At 36.7% G+C, this 24979-nt stretch overlaps 2 protein-coding genes across 3 annotated transcripts in view; one reads left to right on the forward strand and one right to left on the reverse strand.

The window, feature by feature from the left end:
* The window catches only part of LOC121416153 (extracellular sulfatase Sulf-1-like), a 90746-nt gene extending 87398 nt beyond the window's left edge, over positions 1-3348 (forward strand). For both annotated transcript variants that reach the window (XR_005970106.1, XM_041609632.1), the window contains exon 18: positions 907-3348. Coding sequence is in view for 1 of the 2 variants with exons in the window: in XM_041609632.1 (XP_041465566.1) it covers positions 907-937 (31 nt within the window). In the remaining variant the exon portion in view is untranslated. The remainder of the gene's footprint in view (positions 1-906) is intronic.
* Positions 3349-11867: 8519 nt separating this feature from the next.
* LOC121416165 (protein cereblon-like) lies at positions 11868-21669 on the reverse strand. Its single transcript, XM_041609649.1, has 6 exons — positions 21491-21669; positions 18141-18284; positions 16830-16885; positions 15422-15501; positions 14180-14334; positions 11868-13095 (listed from the first exon to the last, which is right to left on the reverse strand). Exons 1-6 carry the CDS (start codon positions 21648-21650, stop codon positions 13052-13054), a joined length of 639 nt encoding a protein of 212 aa, XP_041465583.1. The 5' UTR covers positions 21651-21669; the 3' UTR covers positions 11868-13051.
* Positions 21670-24979: the final 3310 nt, after the last annotated feature.

Consider the following 24979-nt stretch of genomic DNA (forward strand, 5'->3'; position numbering starts at 1 on the left):
ATAATCACCATCATAATCACCATCATCATCATGATCATCATCATGATCATCATCATCCTCACCACCATCATCATCACCATCATCATCACCACCATCATCATCACCATCACCATCACCACCATCATCATCACCACCACCACCATCATCATCATCATCACCATCATCATCACCATCATCATCATCACCACCATCATCATCCTCACCACCACCATCATCATTATCACCATCATCATAATCACCATCACCATCATCACCACCATCATCATCATGATCATCACTGTCACCACCATCATCATCATCACCACCATCATCATCATCATCACCACCATCATCATCATCATCACCATCATCATAATCACCATCATCATCTTGATCACCACCTTCACCACCATCATCACCACCACCATCATAATCACCATCATCACCACCATCATGATCATCATCATCACCACCACCACCATCATCATCACCATTATCACCACTAGGTACATATCTGATGTGATCCCGAAGTATTTTTTTATTTGCCATATTTCTGGGAGTTAAACACTAAAAAAAAAAGACTTCTTTTGCTATACATGCAATACATGCTAATAAGTGGAGCGTTGTGGCCCAGTGGATTAGTCTTCGGACTTTGAAACAGAGGGTCATGGGTTCGAATCCCAGCCATGGCGTAATTTCCTTCAGCAAGAAACTAATCCACAATGTGCTGCACTCAACCCAGGTGAGGTAAATGGGTACCGATAGGAAGTAATTCCTTAAAAAGCTGTTTGCCCTATGAATGCCTAGCTTAGCCGGGTAATATAGGAGCGCCTTGAGCACCTAACAAGGTAGATATGTGCGCAATATAAATACCCTATATATATTATTATATTAATAATCTCTCCTTTTTTTATTCACACACCACAGTCGAGAACTATGGAACGGCTGGGAAGGCTAGCCCTTCAATGAAGAGCTTCATTACCCATGCAGACACCGGTGTCTACATGTCAATACCAACAGGATTATTATGCATTCTACATTAGTGTTTTGTTTTATCCCATCGTGATAATGGACTGCAATACATCCTTTGCATGTTTTATATTGTCAGTGATCTTCAGAAGCCCATTTTTAATTCTGAATGGTATCTATCTTCTTTTCAGATTTTTAAGCTTGTAGGATTTATTTCAAGGCTACCAAAATGTACAAAAACCCAAACCTCCCCCGATTTTAGATGAAAAGGGAGGGAGTGGGTTACTTTGATATCAGAGGTTTATTTTACCTTTTTGTAGATAGTATTTTTCCAATTTTTTTGCAATATGAAGTCTAATAACATTATAACAAGATAAGCTTCACTTTGCTTTGAGAATTTGTTTTCTCATATAAAGGAAAAAACGAACAATGAAATTAAAATCATGATTTCCATGTAGTACATACATGTATATGTAACTAATATACCTTTATATGATTATAATTTCAATTCATTATATTTTTTCATAAAGGAACATGACATGTTTGAAAGATATTGAGCATTTGATTCATTACTTTAAAAAAATGTTCAATATCTTATAAACATGTACTGGTATATCATGTTCCTTTATGGAAAGTAACATGAATAAAACAGGAAGTAATTAATAATTTTATTATCTAACAACACTTGTGACATCTATATATCCACCGTCCAATCTTGATTTTATGAACCATGTTGTGTCCATTTTATAGTTGAGACTGAATTTGAGATGTATTCATTATACAGTATATTTACAAAATTAATGATAGGCAATGTTTTTTTTAATAGATTCAAGCAGCAAATGTATTGTTCTGTATGAGATAACTATTGTATTAGCCCCTTTATTGATCTGTATGGGATAACTATTGTATTAGCCCCTAGTTAAATTATGTGATGTCAAATAGCCATGTAAATGGTCGCATCTATTAAACAAGTCATAGGAGTCATTTTCACAGACATATTTTATACTCTTAGAATGACTTTGAAGTCGTAACCCAGAACGTTTGGGCAGAATACACTTCCTAACATGCTTTCATAGCATTTACAGAAATGCAGTTCTCTAAAATTCATTGTCTGAGATGTTTTAAAAATATTTTGATCTGTATCAATGAAATCAGTGTAATAAATGATACTGATAAAATGATACATATGCTTCTATCCTGCAGCTCATAATAGGAATCTGCATTAACTTTGACTGTACATAGTTAACAGTGTGGTCTATACGAGGCATATTACATTGGCATGGTCTAATTTATATTCACCATTTGAACTCCCTTTTACGACATGTATGTCATCGCAAAGTGGTTCGAGTGGGTGGTTTTTTATGTTTACATTTGTAAGTATAAGTAAAGTATTTATTATACATTTTATAAATGTGACTAGCATCCAATCATCTTATCTCTCAGTAAGACATATAATTTGGTTCTTGGATTCCTACAATGTGTGTTCTCATAATGCTGCCATAAGTAAAATTCTGAATATCAAGAATATAGTTTTGTTAATTGTGAACTTTATTGTAATTCAACTCAATTTTAATGTTCCTTCTGTAATGTAGCATGATTATACTAACGTCGGGTAAGATGTTTCTTGCAATAGTATCTGTAATTCTTCTGTTGTTATTGTAATAAAATACCCATTACCATATAGGGCACAATGTATTCAAGTGAGTTCCAAATACCGATATCGTATATGTTTTATGTGATCATTATTATAAGAGATGTGTTGTATTTTGTATGATTCTATTAAGCAATATATGACTATTGTAATGAAGAGATCCTTTTCTATGCAATTTCTTATAACTCTTCCTTTCAAAATTAAGATATGCAACATGGAATCTCTACCTTTTTTTAAGGAAAGTGGAATTTTCCTTATTTGAGTGATAATCAACCCTATAACCAATTAACCAATCTTTAATATATCATATCTATGATTTGTTTTTTATATAACATATTTGTTATATATTTAAGAATTTGATGGTTCTGCGCCAACTCATGGTAAGAGCCTCAAAGCCTGTATTGAATTGTAGTAAATCGAAACATAATTCAAAGTTGGATTTGTTGCCTGATAAAATTGTAAGAGCGTATACAAAATAATACATGTATATGGAAGATTCAATTTAAAATCTGATATGCGAAAAATTTACAATTAAAGTGTCGGAAAAGGAAACCAGGTGCCAGGCAATAGTTCATTGTCTTGGCATAAACCTACCTCTCTAGTATTGAAAGGAATGAAAACTTCAGGACAGGATACCTTTTGTCTTAATGTAAAGTTTCTGATAGAAAGTAATTAAATCTTTAAAAAGAAATATTTGAAGGTTATTATCATGCTGAATATTTACTTTACTGCAAAACAAGAGAGGGGGGGGGGGGCATATATGAACAATCCTCAAATTCTTTGGAAAATTATAAAGCTGTCACTGAACTTATGCCAGATTTGAATGTAAGAATGGTAACCCAATGAATCACATTATTTACCCTTTACCAAAGCCTCTGACAAGTCTTAAATCTACAAGAATAACCAATTTATGGAATGATACTGTGTATCTTTGTGAATAAGGATTAATGAATATAACAAGCTGAAAGTTGGTCTAATGTGGAATATTATACCTGTGGCAAAAAATGTCACTGACTGAAGGGAGTTGCTTCGAAAGGTTTCATGTAACCAGAGATTCTTCTATTCAGGGGCGGATCCATGATTTTCCAAAGGGGGGGGGGCAAATTTTTTGGAGGAAATTTTGACAAGCAAAAAAAAGATTTTCAACCACAAATGAAGGATATTTCGTACCCGAAAAAAATTGACTAGCAAAGAAAAAGACTTCAATTACAAAAGAGGGGGCTCACCTCTGTTTTAATGGCATTTTTACATTACAAATTTTAATTTTGCTTCTCAAAAGGGGACACGTGCAGTCCCCACCCTCCCCCTGGATCCGCCAGTGCTTGTATTTTCCACTTCATGAAAAAATTATGCAACTTTGAAGTTAAATAAAATGCACAGTCACATGTATTCATGACCAATGAAACCTGTCCAGTCTTCATCAGGGAATCTTCATAACGTTAAATATATTTTATATATTTATGTGTCTCTACAATTTATCATGCATGGAATCGCCTTCCTAAATTATGGAATAAAGCATGATTTAGAAATCAATTAATTCGTTCAATCACTGGTGTATAATACATTATAGGGTCCAGAACCCCAGAGTGTAAAATCGTCCATTTCAAAATAGTAATGAGAGAATTGTATACCGGTACTTGTTGAAAGCATAATTAATCCATCAGGAATGGCCACATATAGAATGTGGTCACTAATTATGATGGACAAGCAATCTAAGGAATAGAAACTTGATGTATTTTATAATACCTAATTGTTGTGTGGATGTATTTTGGAAATCAACTTTGATTGTTGACCGAGATATTCTTTGTTGTGTTGTATATATCAGTACTAAATATATATTGATGTCAATGCCTGTACATTCACTTAACCATTCTTATGTGGAGTAATGAAATTAAAGTATGTGTACAAATAAATGTACATTGCCAACACACAAGAACGAAAGAAAAGTGGTTTGCTGTATCTGTGGTATTTATTAATACATAATAAGCATGATCTTCTTCCCATACAACTATTACAGTAAGTGATTGAAATTGATACTGATCTATAATCTTTATAAACAATTTGATTTTGCGACCCACCACCTCAAAGCAAGAAGAATTCAAATTTTTCTAAAAATAGAGATTCTAACGTTTAATACACTGCGATTACAAGGTGGAATCCATGCTGGTATACAAAAAAAAAATGGGTTCATTTTTATGGACAGGCGATGTACGGTGAAGTGTTTTTGTAAATAAACTTTTCACCCTATTATGAAATAAAATATTTGAGGCACAGTTAGGATGATGGAAAAATCATGAAAAATTACTGTACATCACATGAGTTCAAAGGATGATTACTTGATTAGGGTCCATTTTGAAAATCCATTGCATGTGCATGGTGTCCAAATTAGCAGTGTGGGAAATTAAGACCAAATAGAGTGCCCTACACCGATATCACACTATGAAGAATATAACCTCCTATTCAGAGAAAATTATGTCCCCAGCAATGTCAACCAACCCCCCCCCCAAAAAAAAAAAAAAATATGGGTCATTTGAAATTGAAATATGAAAAAAAAAACAAATGAGGCAAATTGTGGCTCGCAAGTTGGGATAGTGAAAAAATTTCAAAGAAAAATGAAATGCTCCTATCTAAATTAGGTGAATAGGATCTCTGTTGCGTTTCGATCTATTGAATTGTGTTTAAGATACATCTAGAAGGCACAGAGTGTTCAAACCAGGGAAAAATTACATGGGGGCTCGGGGCAATTCAGCCCAGGAATCTAACAAAGGAACCCCTGAAAATATATTGTTTTATTGTCCAACCAAAATTCTCATTCATTTCAATGTTAAAGGTTTAGGCAGTAAGTTGTGAAGGGTAGCCCTCAAAATTTGTTTGTGCTTGATTCAAACATAAAAGAATTATTAATGTAAAGGCACTGTAGTGAAATGGAAAATTAATTTCATATACATATACAAATGTAAGTGTATGAATAAGTTTACAACATACAAACATTACAAAAATTACACATAATCTCTCGACATAAGTACTGTTTCCCTGAACCACAAAAATGAATAGATGTATAAAAATAAACTACAGTTGTACTATAAGAACATGCAACTTCCATATATGGCAAATAACTGGAAATTTTGCAATACTATATAGAAAATACAGTTGAGTCTATTAATTAAGCCAACCTTCACCATGATAAGTAATTGCCATACATGTAATATATACCCGGTAAGCAATTTTTAAGATCCCCATTCTCAAGCAGTCTTCGCATGGGGGTATGAGAGTGTGTGCTTGTTGGAGTGCTACTGTCCGTAGAATGCCTATGCTGGTGTTTCGAATTTCGGGCAATACATGCGACTCCAACACTCCACTGAGATTGTTCCCATAGAAACCAGACCACTCTACGTGAAGTAGTTCTGGAATCCAGAGGGTGATGCAGACACTAGCGAAGCAATCTTCTAAACTGGCTTCCTAAACTGCTTGAAGAGAACTCAGTTCAAGAAGGTATACTGAGAATGGGGGTCTTAAATACAACTATGATAACATTGCGATTATTGTAACTACCGTGGAAACCTTGATTGTGATTGGCTGGCGAGTCCTGTTACCATGGTATTTGCCATAAGTTACCATAGTTGTCATTTTTTGTGAAAAAGGGCCCCAGATTGTTCAAAACATGCGCCAGAAATGGCACATGTTTGGAGCAAATTCTTCCTCTAAGTCAAATTTTGCCTTTGCTGAAAATAATTCCATGGAGATTCAACTAAAGCTGACATGTCTTTAAAAAGCTGAATACATATATCCTTAAGAAGATGAATAAAAGAATCCTGGGTGTGTTTCACCAAGAAATAAGTGTACCTTTGCCTGCAGTATATAACACATCACCACATTGGTCAGATCATGCACATGGAACATGCACCCCCCCCCCCCCCCCCCCCCGAGTAACCAAGTAACAAGGTTGAGTACTGTAATATACCTCTCAATCTCCACAACACCCACAAATATTATACAAACAATCAAAGTTTAGGAGTGCATTTGATGGATTACTTCATGAAGTGAAAGAAGATGACCCATTCAACGACACAGCTGAGCTGAATGGATTTTCATCTTTCAGTGAATGAAATATTCTGTCCATTGCACAAATGAAAACAAAATCATTATATGTTTTACATGACACCTAAATATAGATCCTTGTCATTTGAAATTAAAGTTCCTGCAGTGCAAGCAGCTGAGCAAGTGTGGTCTGTTGATTGTCGAATACATCATGTACATAAACAGTAATACACGCTGCTAACAAATGTTTTCAGGTGTAGTGCCAGTGGTCTTGGCACCAGCGAGCAATGGACAAAATCATATGGAGCTAAAATTGCACTTATGATGACATTGTAAAATGGGCTGAATGACTGACATCAACAACCAATCAAATGGCAAGGATCTATCTTGGTGTCATATAATCTCCTATATCAAACTTCTTTAATTATAAAAGGGAAATCCAACCTGTGTGTTGAATTGTATGCTGTATGTGCTCAGTCACATATGCGCACCAAAAGGTCTTGGAAAGACAGAAAAACAATGCTCCATTGACAATGGCGGACCGTGACACTGAGGAGACAATGATTAGAGGGGCACTGTATTGTTTGTGAACAATGCTGTGCTCCTCCATTGCTTTGTCTCCTCTGGGTCATGGTCCGTCATTGTCCATTGAGATAAAACCAGAAGCAAAATTCTGTGCTATTCATGTCCTAATTAAGGTGAGATCATCACATATTTATGGGTAAAGTTAGAGACGAACTTGCAAGAATAGGAATAATGTCAAGTAACGGAGGCAAAAATTTGACGTGCAGATGGGGCGGATCCAAGAGGGGCCAACCCAGCCATTTGGGGGCAATTTGCAGAAAAAAGGAGGTATTATACGCATGTTTAATTTATGGCCTCATAACAGCCAGCCTGACTCCATAGGCCTACTCGCAGTGGCACCGCATTCTGTTGGTTCACATGTCCGCATACCACGCTTCTGCACCTGCCCGTCCATCAAAGACATTCTCCTGCACATGGGTTTCCTGCATGCCATCAAAGGCCAAGTAGCTCTGCACAGGAGGATTACCATATGTGCTCAAGTAGGCCGTAAGACAAAGGCATACTAGCAGCCTGATTTCGGCATGGCAAAAAAAAGGGAAGCAACAGCTCGCACTTTTCCGCAGTTTTTCATACAAAAAAGGATTGTTCCCAACTTTTCTGCAAAGTAGCAGCTTAGTGTTAGTTCAAGGATCACCATGTCCAAAAGTGGGCATTGGTCCATCTCTCTGTAGGCCATATCAGCAAGCAGTAAGTATATCAATATCAATGAACAACTGGCAGCTGCAAATTGAATATCCAACTTGGATACCAAGTGAATACCAATTGGCAATTGGTTTCAATTTGGAGTACATGGAAAAAGAAAAATGGGTACTCAAGAAAAACAAAACAGCCATTTGTTCCAATTGAAACCAATTGGTATTCCTGCCTTTTATAGATCATCTCATCTCACAACTAAAGACAGATTCGTCAGCTGATTAACTGATGCAATCAAGGCCCTCTTCCTGCTGCCCAACAACCTCCACAAGATGGATGAAGAGATAGAAAATACTATCGCTATGAGCATGACTTGCCAGACAGGAATTCCGCCTTTGGCGCCAGTACTAGTCATCAGTTCCTGGTGAAAACTCCCCTCTACCCCTGCTGACACCCTAAAGAAGCTGAAGGAAGCTAGGCTGGAGAAGCGGTACCTGAATATTGTGACAATATTCAGGATAACACCCACCTTCTCTGCAACAAGCATGACTGGGGAGCAAACCAATTCCGCACTGAGATTTGTGAAACCTACCTACAGTTACACAATGGGCGAAGACGGGTTTCATGCACTTGTGCTACTTTTCATCCACAAGTATATTCATTTGGGTTACAGCAAATTATTTGACAAGTATGCTCTTAGGCATCCGAGATGGATGCTATTCACTCATCACCTCTCAGCAGAATAGATCTCTCTTACAATGCACCCAGGATGCTATGAATATACTGACACCTTTTAGCTAACCGGTAATATACAAACACAACTTACTTGTCACTAAAAGCGTATGTTTTTTAGAATTATAGACATTATATATGAAATGACTTTATTGGATTTAACCAGTATTGCATTGGAATAATTCACTGGTTGACAGCATGCATGGATAAAAAGAAGAAGACTTGGTAAGTCATGCCTACTCTACAATATCTACATGCATATGCATACCACAATCTCACTTTTCTATTTCAGTCAAGCCCCTAGCGTCAACTTTAGGTCATCAAAATGCACAGTTTATTTATTAAATCGATAAATTTTGACATAGAGTGAATGACCTCAGAAATGCTGAAATCGCATATAACTTATTAGGAGTTAATTTTTCCACATGCATAATGACGCACCTTTGATTTATGTTACGGGGCCTATGCCCCCCCCCCCTTAAGAAATTTCTGGATCTGCCCGTTTGCAGAAATGGTGGTTGTCCCACAGCCAAATGGACAGATCCAAATCTGTGTTGACCTGACACAGCTGAATAAGTGTCAAGAGACAAGTACATCGTTTACCACCAGTGGACAACACACTATACTTACAGGATCAAGAATCCTCTCAAAGCTGGATGCAACTAAGGTTTACAGCAATAAACATTATCCAGGCAACACAGCTAGGAGAGAGAGGGAGTGGCACAAAGAATCCTAGCAGGAAGGCACAGTGGTGACATCAGCCAACACTCCAAGATCCTTTAGTCATAGCCACAGACGAAGGAATGCTTCGAAGGAATCGCAGGGCACTCATTCTGCTACGCCAGAACCTCTAGACGTTCCAGATTACACTCTGCAATCTTCACAAGATGGAGAAGCACACAGAAATACCACCAAACGGCAAGTCTACAAAAAAAAACGCAACGTCAAAAGAAGACTGCACACTACACTGAAGCAAGCATAAAGATTCGAAAACCACCAAAGAATCTTGATATTTGAACTTCTGGAACCACATTGATAAGGATGTCACACTTGTTAATCAAGGATGAGCTAAAGAAAAATTTGACTGAACTTGAACAGAGAGGAATCATTAAAGGTCTCTGAGCTAACAGAATGGATCAGTAGTATGGCGATCATCAAGAAACCTGGACACTAGAGAATCAAACTGGGTGATTCATAGACTGCACTACCCAACGCTAGTAATAGATGATATCCTCTCTATCTTGGCCAAAGCCAAAGCCTTTACCATAATGGACACATACATGTAGGATGGATTCTGGCAAGTGAAGATGGACAAAAATAGAGGGTGCCTTTTGGGATCTCACCAGCCCCAGAAGAATTCCATCACAGACAACATAAAATAATCGAAGGACTGCATGGCATAGAGGTCATAGCCGATGATTTCTTGGTGTTTGGTACAGGTGATGCAAAACAGTTGCTGATCATGACGAGAACCTAGAGAAGGTGAAGATGGATAAGAATAGTAGCTACCTGATGACCTTTGCCATCTTATTTGATTGATATCAGTACAAGAGGATGCCTTTTGAAATTCCAGCACAGACACAAACATTTGAGGAGCTACATGGGGTTGAGGTCAAAGAAGTGGGTTATTTTGCCCAGAAGAATGTGTTTGATTATGATTATAATGACAATTCATTAATGTTGATGTGACCAATTAAGTCATAGTCTACAATCGTTTAACCGCAACTGTGTGGAAGTCATGGACCTGGCCATGGAGGATTATCTGTTTTTACTGGGGGTGCTGAGACAACACTCAGCAGCCCCAGTGAAATTTTCTACTAAAACATGCTTTATTGTTGTTTCACTTGAAATAGTATTTTCAAATTAGAAAATGAAAGTATGATAAAATCGCCCATTATTTTGTTTGTGGGCAACCTATAAAGGACCTCTCAATGCACGCACCTACAGCAACACAGCGATGACCTTGTTGTTGCCAAGACAAGATAAACTTCAGTTCCTTTCAAGGATAAGAAACATAAGGAAGTGCAAACACAATTATCAAGTATTGAAGAAGGAGCAAGGGGTCTTTGTTCTGGTAAGCCATCCAAACTATGACACGAAAGATGAACACTAGCAAACATGCCCTTCTTGCATAGGATGTAAGGGCAGAGCAGAAATGTGGAAACAAATGCATGTAGAGCAAGTAAGTAAGTAAGAGGGGCAGTTCCAGAGGGGAGCCAGTTCGAATCCACTCAAAATGGACATTAGTTTTTGATGGACTCCTTGCGTGAGGAATGATGACATCTCAATGTGTGAAAAAGGATCCTTTGATAAGCGAAGATGGTACATCATGCATGAGAAAACTTGGACATGACAAAGACACTCACAATCAATATATACACTAAGTTACCATGTCAAATGTCAGAGAATCCGTGATACTCACATTTCATCAAAGACAAAATGATAGTGAATGCAGGACAGCCACTATAATTCAGGGGCTGCAGAACTGGGGGTGGGGAGAAGATGGTGGCCCTTCACCCCCCCCACCCTATCTTTTTTAAAGACCATGTACAAAAACATAAAACTCACCATCCGATAGTTACTGAAGTCAATGGTACTTTCCATCAAATTTGACAAGGAAAATTCTTTAGCTGGAATCCTGCTAAAACTTAAAAATGCAGCACAGGATTTCTAAAAACAGCGTAAATTCATGAAATCTACATTCAATACCGCTGTTTTGTAAAGTAAGGCCCAAAGCTAGAGGTTGGATTTCCCTTTGAATCAACACTAGTTACAGCCAAACCTGGGCCCCGTAACATGAAGCTTAGCGATTGATCACAGGACTGCTTCCCACAATTGATTACATTGATTATTGTGTATGACAATCGTAATAATCTGCCCTACAATTACTCACTAAACTGCATGTCACATTGCCCTGAGAGTGTTTCAATAGGCTGCCTACAAGCAACTTTATAAGATCAGTGCCCCTATCTTGAGGTAAACGATATACCCCAAATTTTCAGTAGTATCGATTTGACTTCCAAGAAAGGATCACCAGCTGGTTCCATGACATTTGCTCCTGCGACGATTATGTTCTCTAAGATATTAAAGGGAAACTCTGGGCTGAAGATGTTTATATCTAACTAAAAAAATCAAAATTCACAGAGCAAACTGCTGAAAATTTCATCAAATTTGGATAATAAATACCAAAGTAATTCAATTTTAAAGATTTGATTTATTCCGGTGAAACAGTTCTAGGCATGTCTTCATGAATATTCATGAGGTGGGTCATATCCCCACTTTCCTTTTTCTTATGTTATTACATGAAATCATGATTGTTTCATTTTTTCATAAGTGCGTAAATGATGTGTCTCCATAATGATTAAATAAGTCGCGGCAAGAAATAACTAATGCACTTGATCAGTTGTCAATTCAATTGTTTTAGTTCTTGGGAAAAGATTATGAATAAACCCAATGTCATATAATAAAATACAAAAGAACAAGTGGTGATATGACATCATCAGCACACCTAATGAATTATATTCAAGACATGCCTTGAACTGTTTCAACGGAATAATGCAAATATTTAAAATTCAAAAACTTTGTTATTTTTTATCTGATTTTGATCAAATTTTCAGCATTTTTCTCTCTGATTTTTACTGTATTTAATGAGATATAAATATCTTCAGCCCGGAGCATCCCTTTAAGATCAAACCAAATGTCATGTCACCCACCAGCCATTCGTAACATTGTTTGTTACTTACTGAAAGCTTTATGAAAACATCCACCTCTCATAGCAACCACATAAGATTACCTGTACATAAAGACCACATGTTTTGTTTACGTTAAAAGTATTCCCCGGTGTAACATATATTATACTCATTTAATTCCCTTTTCACACAGGCAAAATTTTCCTTAACCCTGTACTGTATGGGGGTTAAATGGCAGGTTAGTCCTGCCTAAGGTCCGGGGTCAAGCTTAGCCCAATTTCTTTTCTCACAACGTTTTTGAATATGGGTTAACCCCACCTATACTACAGGATTATTTGGCTCTGCAGAATAGCAGGCTTAGCAGGGCGATTGTGGTATGAGGATCAGAGTCCCCGTACAACAAACCTGGCCAAGCCAATGACAGTGCTCGATCTGTGCACTAGAGGCAACGGAGCCAGCACCATTGTCCAATCAGAGATAAGACTCATAAATGGCTGCCAATAGTCCGGGAGTACATGCTTTTCCTCATAATAGCTGGAGTTAGGCAGAAAATTTGGCCTGTGAGAAAAGGAAAAATCTTAGTACAGGTCAAGGGTGGTACAGGGTTAACAATAATCCAGGGTGAATAAAATGCCAGGAGAAAAAAGACACATGTATGATAAAGACCACCTGCTTATGAAGGCCACTTTTAAATGTCTCCCTTGAGTGGTCCTCGTAGACGGGGTTCACTGTAATTACTCATATTGCACCAAACCAACATCTTGTTGTCGGAGATCTATCCTCCAAAGATCTTCGGTTGTACCACCAGAGCTTCAGCATCTGCAAATGGACAAATGAGAGATAACATAGCCTTGTTAGGATACTTCTAGGGCCCCACTTCATCTTGTTATAATCTTAAAAAATTGCAATAGAGTTTAAAGCTACTGAAACTTTGCAAAAGGGATATTTGGCTGAGTGTACATTTGATATAGAAATTGTGTGTTTGTTTTTGTAACAAGTCTTTATGAAATGATAAGCAGATGAGCTCACATAAGGAGAGATTGAAATGGAATAGTCCTTTGATTTTCTGTACCATTCTATTTCCCCAATATATTGTTACTTGAAAGTAACTTTATCATACATTTTGTCATGTTGACTTTTGAAACATGTCCCAAACTTTTGTGCAAAATAGGTTCAAATTTTTCTTCTTCTTACTTACTGTTTACTTACCGGTTCTTGTAACTTTAATGTTATATACATGTAAAGTATTTTGTCGATAAAGTCGTGCAATTTTCATTACATGGAAATTCCGCCGATAGTATAATTTCCATGTTCACCATATACTTTATGTTTTATACTTCATGAGGAATAAACATTGAATTGAAATAATTGAATATTTGCTTTAACAATCATTCTAAGAAACTAAGAAATTATTTTTGGTTTATTCATTATACACCACCATAGGGATGATATCTACTCACATTCTTCATGAACATGATTTACCAGTATGAGTGCAGGGAATGGTTCCTCCTTCTCTGGTAATTTTACTTTAATAATCATTCTAAGAAGTATATTCCTATTTTCTGTTTGCTCATTATACACTACCATAGGGATGATATCTACTCACATTCTTCATGAATGAGATTTGCCAGTATGAGTGCAGGGAATGGTTCCTCCTTCTCTAGTAATTTTACTTTAGTAATCATTCTAAGAAGTATATTCCTATTTTCTGTTTGCTCATTATACACTACCATAGGGATGATATCTACTCACATTCTTCATGAATGAGATTTGCCAGTATGAGTGCAGGGAATGGTTCCTCCTTCTCTAGTAATTTTGCTTTAATAATCATCCTAAGAAGTATATTCCTATTTTCTGTTTGCTCATTATATTATACACCACCGTAGGGACAATATCTACTCACATTCTTCATGAATAAGATTTGCCAGTATGAGTGCATGGAATGGATTTTTCTTCTCTCCTAATGGGTTTTCATCATCTCTATCCCCACTGCATGTATCATCATCGCCCTTTTCTTGGCAAGTCTCTGGTTTCTGCGTCTCCCTAGGTTCAAAGTACCTACATCACAAATAAAGAAAATCAAATCAATTTCAATTTGAAAACGAGATATGATATCATTTCTACATTACATTACTTTCCTTCTATCAAAACGAACAGGATGTCCCAGTTCGAGAGATAAGCATGTCAATATGCTTTCTAATCCATAGTATTAACGTCAGTACAAAAACATAAAAATCTTGAATACATGATTTCATTAATAATAATAATACTAATGCAATGTACTAATGTACTTCTAAGTGCTGGATACTTTTTTACCCCAGCTATTTGTTATTCAATAGATGAATGCATCTCACTAATATGTAACTTTATTCAGAACAACACAGCCAACTAATAAGTTTTTCATAAGTTAATCAAACAAAGCCCTAGAAACACCAGACACCACATCATTCACACTGAGAAGCGATAACCTCTTTCATTTTATATTACATTGAATTTCAAACTTTGAAAATTTAATAAGAGCTTCAACATTCCAAATATTGGGTATAATTATTTGAAACTCTATGGTGTAACGCACATTAAAAGCAATTACAAACACATACCAGTATGTGAAATTTTGGTGACACGACAAGTGACATACGCTCCTGCAACATTTGCTCCTAGGCTGTCTTAATATTTCAGAGGGGGTAAAGTTATTAGAGTTAGAATTGAAATAGAGATTTTGGTTCAGAATAATTTGACAATAAGGATTAGGGGTTATTTAGTCCTGGAGAGTTAGATTTTATGTTTGGCTTATGTGCAGATTTTTAATCAGGGGCAAACGTAATGGAACCAAAATTTGGTCTCTTTACTATGTGGGTACATCGTGGTCTAGTGGTTTTGACTCTCTTTGACAAGAGGGTCGTGGCTTCGAATCCTAGCCATTGCGTGTTTTCCTTCAGCAAGAAATTTATCCACACTGTGCTGCACTCGACTCAGGTGAGGTAAATGGGTACCGGCAGGAAGTAATTATTCAGTTCCTCAAAAAGCTTTGCTCTCCAGAATCGGTAGACTAGCTTAGCCGGGGTTATATAGGAGCGCCTTGAGCACCTTGCAAGGTGGATACGTGCGCTATATTATTTATTTTTAATTATTTTACTCTACTTACCATCCCAAGTGTGATCGGCACTGTGGGCACGTTATCATTTTCCAGTCATAACCTTCAAACCAGCTGTGTTCTTTATAAAGCTAAAAAGAAGCAGGAGATAACAGAGAATCAGGGGAGGGTTTCATGAGAAAGTTTTTCACTGACTTTTTTGCTCTCGGCCAATCAGGTGCAAGGACTTGTAGTAGCTTGTAACTTCTGTCAGTGGAAATCACTGACAATACTTTTCATGAAACACTCCCCAGACAGCCATAAAATTATCAAAAATGAAGAGATGGTAAATTTGTGAACATTATTAATTTTTTTCCTATATGAATTAAAAAAGTAAAGTCCATTCAAAGATCAAGTTTATTTGAATACAATAAAAAAAAGAAGCGTAGCACTGACAATTCTTCTTATATCAAATAAGAATTATGCCATTTGAAATTATTGCTTCATATTTGCACACAATGGTATCATGCAAATAACAAAATTATGCAAATGGGGGTTTGATACCTTCACACATTGAATTTCCATTTCATCAATTTGATGATAAACTTCCTGTGGATCCTAATGAAAATCAAAACATTTTGTTTTCTTAGGCATTTGATTTGTTCTTTTCAAGAACGAAACCTCCAAATAAATGTATTCTCAACCATGGAAACCACTAGAAGTTATTTGTTTATATATATTTTTTAAATGTTATGTAAGGTTACAGGAGCATAAAATCCTTGAAACTTGTTGAAGTCATTTAAGAGAAAAATAAAATCAAAGAAACAGATCAATAAAAGTGTGGAGAAGATTAGATGAATAATATGAGTTATGAGCATTTGAATATTGAGATCACTAGTGCTATATAGACCCTCCCATTGGCATTGTGACAAAAATATATGAAGTCACACACGTACAACTTGCCCACAACTGTAATACATATCTCTTATCTTTTTTGAGAGAGGATTTAGGATACAGGTTTCACAACATTAAATCATTGATGAATTTTTGATCAAAACCATTAGAAGCAACAAAAAGTTTTGGGATATATTTTCAGTGTCCCAAGGGAGAGTTCTGACATGCATGACATCACAGAACTTGTCTGCATTGCTAATGAAAGGACCTCCAGAGCATTTTTTGTGATCTTGACGTTCAAATGTTCATATCTTTTATATTTTTTGTCCAACCTTACTCAAACTTTCACTGATCATTTCCATGACTTTTCTGCTTTACACAAGCTAACTTGTTCAAAAGGTTTCTCCTTTAATGTAAATTATGTAATGATCGATATTCCTGCACTTATCAAGGAATATGACCTTTGTTTACCCAATGTGAAACTGAAGGGTTGAGCGTTTTACAGTGAAAGTGGCAAACTGGAGGGAAAGACAAAGGTATAAAATTGCCTCTTCTTAACACTGTTTACTTGATTACAGTTACTCACACGAGGCTGCTTTGTAACATCAGCAGTAGAAGTTGTTATGACTTCAAAATGGCGTCCTGAAAAACAAAAAGGGTAAAGATGTGTGGAATAAACAAAGCACTTAACCTAAAAAGCGCCTTGAGCACTCTACAGAGTGGATTTGGCGCGATATGCATTTATTATCAAAGGCTTTTTTTGAGCATGCATACAAGCAACAAGTGGAATGCCTCTGGCCGTCTAACCTGCGTCACGCGGTTCAATTTAGCAGCAGTGCTGACTTTGAATACTACTCTAACTCGCACAAGATGTTCAGTGATACATGGTTACTCTTATGTCCACTTTTTATGAACTAGACCAATAAACTTACAGAGATATGATGGTTATTCAACAAAAAACCCCAACATGGCCAAAGTTCATTGACCTTACATGACCTTTGACCTTGATCATTGACCTGAAACTCGCACAGGATGTTCAGTGATACTTGATTACTCTTATGTACAAGTTTCATGAATCAGATCCATAAACTTTCAAAGTTATGATGGTAATTCAACAGATACACCCAATTCGGCCAAAGTTCATTGACCTTTGACCTTGGTCATGTGACCTGAAACGCGCACAGGATGTTCAGTGATATTTGATTACTCATGTCCAAGTTTAATGAACTAGACCAATAAACTTTCAAAGTTATGATGGTAATTCAACAGATACCCCCGATTCGGCCAAAGTTCATTGACCCTAAATGACCTTTGACCTTAATCATGAGACCTGAAACTTGCACAAAATGTTCAGTGATGCTTGATTACTATTATGTCCAAGTTTCATGAATCAGATCCATAAACTTTCAAAGTTATGATGGGAATTCAACAAATATCCCCAATTCGGCAAAGTTCATTGACCCTAAATGACCTTTGACCTTGGTCATGTGACGTGAAACTCATGCAGGATGTTCAGTGATACTTGATTAACCTTATGTCCAAGTTTCATGAACTAGGTCCATATATTTTTTAAGTTATGATGACATTTCCAAAACTTAACCTCAGGTTAAGATTTCGATGTTGATTCCTCCAACATGGTCTAAGTTCATTGACCCTAAATGAACTTTGACCTTGGTCATGTGACATGAAACTCTAATAGGATGTTCAGTAATACTTGATTAACCTTTAGGCCAAGTTTTATTAACTAGGTCCATATACTTTCTAAGTTATGACATTTCAAAAACTTAACCTCAGGTTAAGATTTGTTGTTGACGCCGCCGCCGTCGGAAAAGCGGCGCCTATAGTCTCACTCTGCTTCGCAGGTGAGACAAAAACTTGAGCAAGCAGAACTACATACCATGTGGATTTTTGAGGAGCTGAACAAGAACGTCTTCTCTTCCAAGAATGGTTTTATTTCTCTGATATAAAGCCTGGGAAGAGCTTACTGTTACAAAGTCTGAAGCATGGGCCACGTCATGACCACATTGTCGGCACAACAGAACTGATATGAAAAAGCAAATCATACATCAAATTATTCACATCATAGCATATTATGCTATTGAGTTGGTTTTGGGGTACATATTATCATCTAGTCATTTTTAGCATTGTCCCTGCAAATAGTATTTTTCTCAATAATCTAAAGTATAGATTTCACACCTTTTTTACCCTCTTTGACATGTTTGAAGCAGTGCAACTTTAATATTCTCCTGGTCCTCGGTTTCTTTTCATGTTTATGTTTATGGTACTGTAGCATATTGAAGATTAATTTGAGTGTGAGCCTACCAAAATGCAACTTAATGCAAGAAAAGGGGCAGTTTCAGGGTGAAGGATTTCTAAGGGATTTAGGACCAACATAAAACATTTTCTTCACAGTTTTAAATGGTTTGAAGAATAAATGGCAATGTTTAGTTACATATTTGTTGGACAGTTGTCGGTCTGTCACTAGTTAATTGACTCCGTAGAGCTTTAAAATCTGTCAGTAGGTACTTGACAGTATGGGATGGAGAGAGTCCAGTGTAACCATGCTGATTGGAGTAAGTCCTGTCCCTTTAAACGACCAATTAGGGAGTAAGAATGATTTTGGAATTTAAAAATTGAGTTGAATTAAAATTTTTACCAATGGAAATATGTTTTGCCCTGTCCATCAAAACAGTGACAGCAGTGGCGGACCGTGACCTAGAGGAGACAAAGCATTGGAGGGGCACAGTATTGTTCACAAAGAATACACTGCCCCTCCAATCATTGGTCTCCTTCAGGTCACGGTCCACCACTGAGTGACAGTCAAGTTATCATCAGGTGACCAAAATATTATCATGGGATGGAAATATAATAACAAGTAATAAGAAATCTTCTGGACTAGTGGTGTGATGCTTTCCCTTTCCTCTTATTTGCACTTGCAAAAATTTTATCGACGTTCCAGAGTATTAGCCACCCCCTCTTCTTCTTCTTTCTTTGTCTTCAGAACCAAATGAACTCCTGAACTCTGAAGAACCTGTCATTCAATTTCATTGAACCAAAGTTTATCCTGCTACAGAAAAAAACTTTTAACATTTTGTCGTCCGAGTCTTCAATTTGCTGACTATAAAAGGACAAGTCCACCCCCCCCAAAAAAAAAGTTGATTTGAATAAAAAGAGAAAAATCAAACAAGCATTAACACTAAAAATTTCACCAAAATCAGATGTAAAATAAAAAAAGTTATGACATTTTAAAGTTTCGCTTAATTTCACAAAACGGTGAGGAGACTGATGACGTCATCCACTATTCTATTTTCTCCTCATTTCCAAGTGAAACATCAATTAATTCCTCCCTGAACATGTGGAATTAGCATTGTTTAATAATAAAGGGTTCAGTGAAGTTGGTCCTTATTGTTAAGTCTGAAAAAAAATGAAATATTGTATAGTCTAATGCAAACAATAAAAAACAAAATAGTGAGGGATATCATCTTCTGTCTCATTTGCATGTCACTGAGTTGTGCATATCACTGTTTTGTGAAAAATAAGCGAGACTTTAAAATGGCATAACTTCCTCATTCAATTTTGATGAAATTTTCAGCTTTATGCTAGTTTTATTTTTTTCTACTACAGGCATGACAGATCTATTTGTTCAATTAACATTTATCTGGAGTGGACTTGAACTTTAAAGAGAACAACGAAAGACTGTGTGGCATACTCGTCTGTGTTTTGAGAAGCAAATAGTCTTAGATTTTTGTTGGGGGCATCCAGTTTTGTTCTTGTAAGTTCGGCCTATCCCCTAATTAGGGTCTAGTTTTTTTTTATGTAGCATGTACCAGTAGTCGGTAGCCTTGGCTTAGACTCAGTAACTGACTGTAACAACTTAAAGGGGAATGAAACCTTTGGAATAGGCTTGTGTAGAAACAGAAAACTCAAAGAATAAGAATAAAGAAAGTTTGAGAAAAATCGGACAAATAATGAGAAAGTTATGAGCATTTGAATATTGCAATCACTAATGCTATGGAGATCCTCCCATTGGCAATGCGACAAGGATGTGTGATGTCACTGATGAATAACTTTCCCTTTGGTGTACTATAAAATACCCTCAAAATGTCTCTTTTTGCTTTTTCTTATGATGATACAAACTCTTTATCCATGATGTATTCTTAAAAAAATATGTATTACATGCCCTCATGTAGAAAGAACACAAGATCTATGGATAGATGTGATAAAAGAGGCAATTCAAGTGAAATATATACTAAAGTAATGGGGAGCTTTTCACGAGTGACATCACACATCTTTGTCACATTGCCAATTTGCTATCTCCATAGCATCACTTGTTCACTGCTACCACCCTGCCTGTGGGGAATCTACAGGTAGGACTATGGTGTGCCAATGTACAGAGCACACACTTTAGAAAATCAATAAAATATCACTTGTGTGACCAAAATTACTAATTTCTATACAGTTGCAATTTATTCCTCATTTAACTTGGATATAATTTTTATATTCACCAGAGCGCTCAAAAACTTGAATTTTGGGCATATTTTTGGGTACGCCCTCTATTGATGGAAAGTAATGTGGCAAGAAAATTTCCATTTTTTATATCTATTTTTAATTAGGAAAAAATGATTTAAAGAATCAAATTTAAATAAGAGACAAATTGTATGAAAAATAGGTGTAATACTATAGAAACTGTCAGTGTAAAAAAATCAAGCATTTGTCCCAAAGAAAAAGAGAAAATAAGCCAAACATTGCCACCCTTATTTTGCCACACATTGGAAATATTAAACTGAGAACAAGGTTATATCATAACCTTGTTCATTGAATGAGTGCATAGCTTTAGTGATCGCAATATTCAAATGCTCATAACTTTCTCATTATTTGTCCGATTTTTCTCAAACTTTTGTTGATCTGTTTCTTTGATTTTTCTGTTCTCACACAAACTATCTTGTTCCAATGGTTTCATTCTCCTTTAAAGCATTCCAAGTGATAGAGAAGAATGAACACATTTTGTTGATCCTGGTGGAAACCTGTGGAAAGGGAGCTTAAACCGACTGCGGATTAATGATAAAGATGGAGGAAACGTCTAATACCAAAGCAATGCACGGGCACGCGCACCAGTGTGGCTGTGATAATTAGCCGACACTGTTTTGAGTATGTGGGGCAATGCCTTACAACCGGGTAGTGAGACGTGACGAAGGGTCGCAGCTGCTCCAGCTTAATTCAACATATTTATTCCGCCCTTCTTCTTACCATTATTGAACTCATTTCTGTAATGAATTTCGCCTGTTGCAAGACCTCCTGTCTGCGTGCACAGCAGAAAGATCAGGACCGTAAAAAAGACATACTTGTAAACCAAGGCTAAGGCTACGCCAATTGAAAGAAGACGTCGTCTGCTGCACAATTCCACCATGTTGCATTTTATTGTCACAGACCGATTTTACCATGGTGGGGTTGGGGGGGTGACACTTCCATTGACAAGTGGATACCATGCGCGACCATGGGGTCTCGAAAAGCACCCTAAACACGTATTTGCCATATTCTGGAAAATGCACCTCTTAAGTATTGGCGTGTGAAACTCTACCCTTAACCCTAAATAGACTGGGCTATTAATTTTGACGCCTAAGAAGACGGGGGGGGGGGGGGCTGAATCAGCCCCCCCCCCAGTCTTCTCATGATCTCGGCCGTCGATCGTTCGCGCGATCGCGACGAAAATTGGCACACGCGTTACCCATGGCATTATCTACAAAACTATAACATCAAATTCTGCAAAAAATCTCATGTCTCATCAATTATGCTAATTTATGCGTAAAATCATAAGTTTGCTCTAATTAATAAAATAATGCCCCTGAAATGCTAATTTTTGTTTCACATACTCTAGATAGGCATCTGATCAAATTGATTTTTTTAAATTTCAAAATCACATTTATTTTGTTATGTATTCTATTGTGTTCTAAATTTCTTATGTATTTCTTTGTTTTTCGACTTTTTGTTTTTTATTGTTTTTTTAATGGAAATTGTCGGGGACTTTATTTTGACCATAAAAAAGATAAAATTAATTGATTTTAAGCAGTAAAAGGAAAAATAATGATACATTTATGAATTTTGGCTAAGCACACTATTTGCATTGGATTTGTACACAAATTCACGTTTTTGAGTAATTTGGGGTCTGCATGCACTTACGAAATGTTGCGTAATTTTGGAACCGCGTACCCGGGGGTCACAATTTTGGTCTCAAAAGTTGCGCGAGACTTGAAAGTAAATAGTCAGCGAGCGACGCGGTCAAAAAATTTCGCGCGGCGGATTTATCGCGAAAAATGTCGAGGGGCCGGGGGCTGAATCAGCCCCCTCCCCAGTCTTTTTAGGGTTAACAAGTATTGGGAAAAAACGACACACTTGGTAAGTACCTGAACCCCTACTAAACAAGTACAGCGATATTATGTCACTGGTCCGTCGGTCGTTGGTTTTACACATACTACGGCCCCACGTGACCTCGTGCAAATCGGACTCTTAAATGTTTGGAGAAAAAAGGACATCCTTTACAAAATTTTAATTTTGTTTTATCATGCCCGCAAAGTTGACCCTAAACACGTAGCTTTCCTTGTGAAATAGATACCCTTTTTTAATCATTTTTGTGTTTTTGACACCCTTAATCACATTACGTACCGTGCCCTATCTTAAAAGACATCCATTTTACGTGTTTTTTGGTCACGCATGGTATCCATTCGTCAATGTAAGTTCCCCCCCCCCCCCCCGGGATCATGCAGTACCGAAGTGTGACGTCAGTTGCCACTTGCCTAGACGTCATGGCGGACTGGTTCTAAGCAGAGTCGCAGCTGACGATCGTCTGTACATATTTGTATGACTTTGCCTCGTCTGAAAAATAGGTTGCAAGAGATCACATTCCGATAGAAGCCATTTTCTCCGATGAGAAAAACACACTTTCATTCGGCGAGTTCATTAGTTTAGAACCAGGCCGCCACGACACCATGTCAGGCCTTGGAGTGGTTCAGAAACTACCTTGTAAATCGCAAACAATTCGTAAGCATAAATGAACAAAATTCTTCTCTACAAAATGTTAACTGGGGTGTTCCCCAAGGTAGCCTCCTGGGCCCTCTTTTATTTATTATCTATATAAATGACATCCAGAACTCCTCTGAAATATTATCTTATGTCCTTTTTGCAGATGATTCAAACGTACTCTACTCTCATCCTAACCCCAATATTTTAATTAATGTACTGAACACTGAACTGGATAAATTGGTACAATGGATTAAGGCTAACAAATTGTCAATAAATGTTCAAAAAACGAAATGCATGCTTTTTAGCAATTCTTTAGAACAATTGCCATTTAATATCAAATTAGACAATGTAGACATTGAAGTTGTTACTACAACTAAATTTTTAGGCCTCATAATAGACAACAAAAAATGAAAATCGCATATTGACTCTATTATGTCGCACAATTTCACGCAAAATTGGTGTTATCAACAAAGTTAAGTTTTTTCTTCCAACTTCCTCCCTAAAAATGCTTTATTCAACATTAATTTTACCATATCTAAATTATGGTGCAATAGTTTGGGGAAACACACACTCAACCTACCTAGATAGAATATTGCTTTTACAAAAGAAGGCATTGCGTGTTATTTTCAACTTGTCCTGGAGATCTCACACAGATGAGTTGTTTTTAAACAATAACATTCTAAAAATAAAAACACTGTACCAATATAATTTAGGTCAATTCATGTATCAGTTAAACAATAATATGTTACCACCCATATTTAATTTTTCATTTAACAAAAACAAAACCCTTCACAAATATCCCACACGTCAATCCGATGAATTTCATTTACCACTACCCCGGACCATCCTTGCAAAATCAATTTTTACTTTTGAAGGCCCTAGACTCTGGGGAACTATAAATAGTAACATCAAAGAATCTCCAAGCCTTAATTCTTTCAAATATAAGTTCAAAAAATTTCTTCAAGATAACCATTGAATTTAACTCTTCATCACTCAAGCTCTTGTATTTTTTTAATCAAACATGTTTATCATGTCACGTACACTTATACATCTTTCGTTTTCCTGTTGATCGGCGAGGTCCGTCTGTGAGTGCTAGGGCTGGATTCTGGAGACCTTTAATCTCTCTTTTTCTTATTTCCTTTTCTATTTTTATTTCCAATTTTTCTTTTTAATTCAACTGGTCATGCTCAAGTTGGTACCTTATTTTTTTTATATGCTAAACAACTGCAAGAATATTTATTAGGAGGCTGCACTCTACAAGCTCCGCTTTTTAGCAGCCTCCTCCATTTTCAACCTGATTTGTAATAATCTTGAATATAATTTTCTGTACAGGAATAATTGAAATATGTTTTGTTATTTATATATGTCAACATGTACAGAAGAAACTGTAATTGTTGAAAATGGAAATAAACGAATGAAATGAAAACCGACGGCATCGCTTCGGTACTCCCATATCTTCGTTTTACCCCCTCTCCTATTCCATTCTTTTGCTTCTTTCTTTCCTTCTATTCCTTTCCCTCTCCCTTCCACTACTTCTCCTTTTCATTCATCTTGTTATCTCCCCCTTTTTTTTTGGGGGGGGGGGCGGATGAGGGAAGGACCTCTTGGCCCCGCCCCTGCCAATCTCATGTTCATTCCACAAAATTTGCAGTGTGACTGAGGTTATCTCTTTATTTATCACCTTTTTTTGAGGCCCCCCCCCCAAGTCCCATGACCAAG

This window comes from Lytechinus variegatus, chromosome 1, assembly GCF_018143015.1.
Source record: "Lytechinus variegatus isolate NC3 chromosome 1, Lvar_3.0, whole genome shotgun sequence".
Lineage (NCBI taxonomy): Eukaryota > Metazoa > Echinodermata > Echinoidea > Temnopleuroida > Toxopneustidae > Lytechinus > Lytechinus variegatus.

What these genes read in the sequence shown, in the direction of transcription:
- LOC121416165 (XM_041609649.1), bottom strand. Translation starts at nt 21,650, where the DNA reads ATGGTGGAATTGTGCAGCAGACGACGTCTTCTTTCAATTGGCGTAGCC. An exon ending in CAGAAATGAGTTCAATAATG is followed by an intron (nt 18,285 to 21,490) that starts GTAAGAAGAAGG and finishes TTTTCATATCAG; the next exon opens with TTCTGTTGTGCCGACAATGT. An exon ending in ATGTTACAAAGCAGCCTCGT is followed by an intron (nt 15,502 to 16,829) that starts GTGAGTAACTGT and finishes GCTTCTTTTTAG; the next exon opens with CTTTATAAAGAACACAGCTG.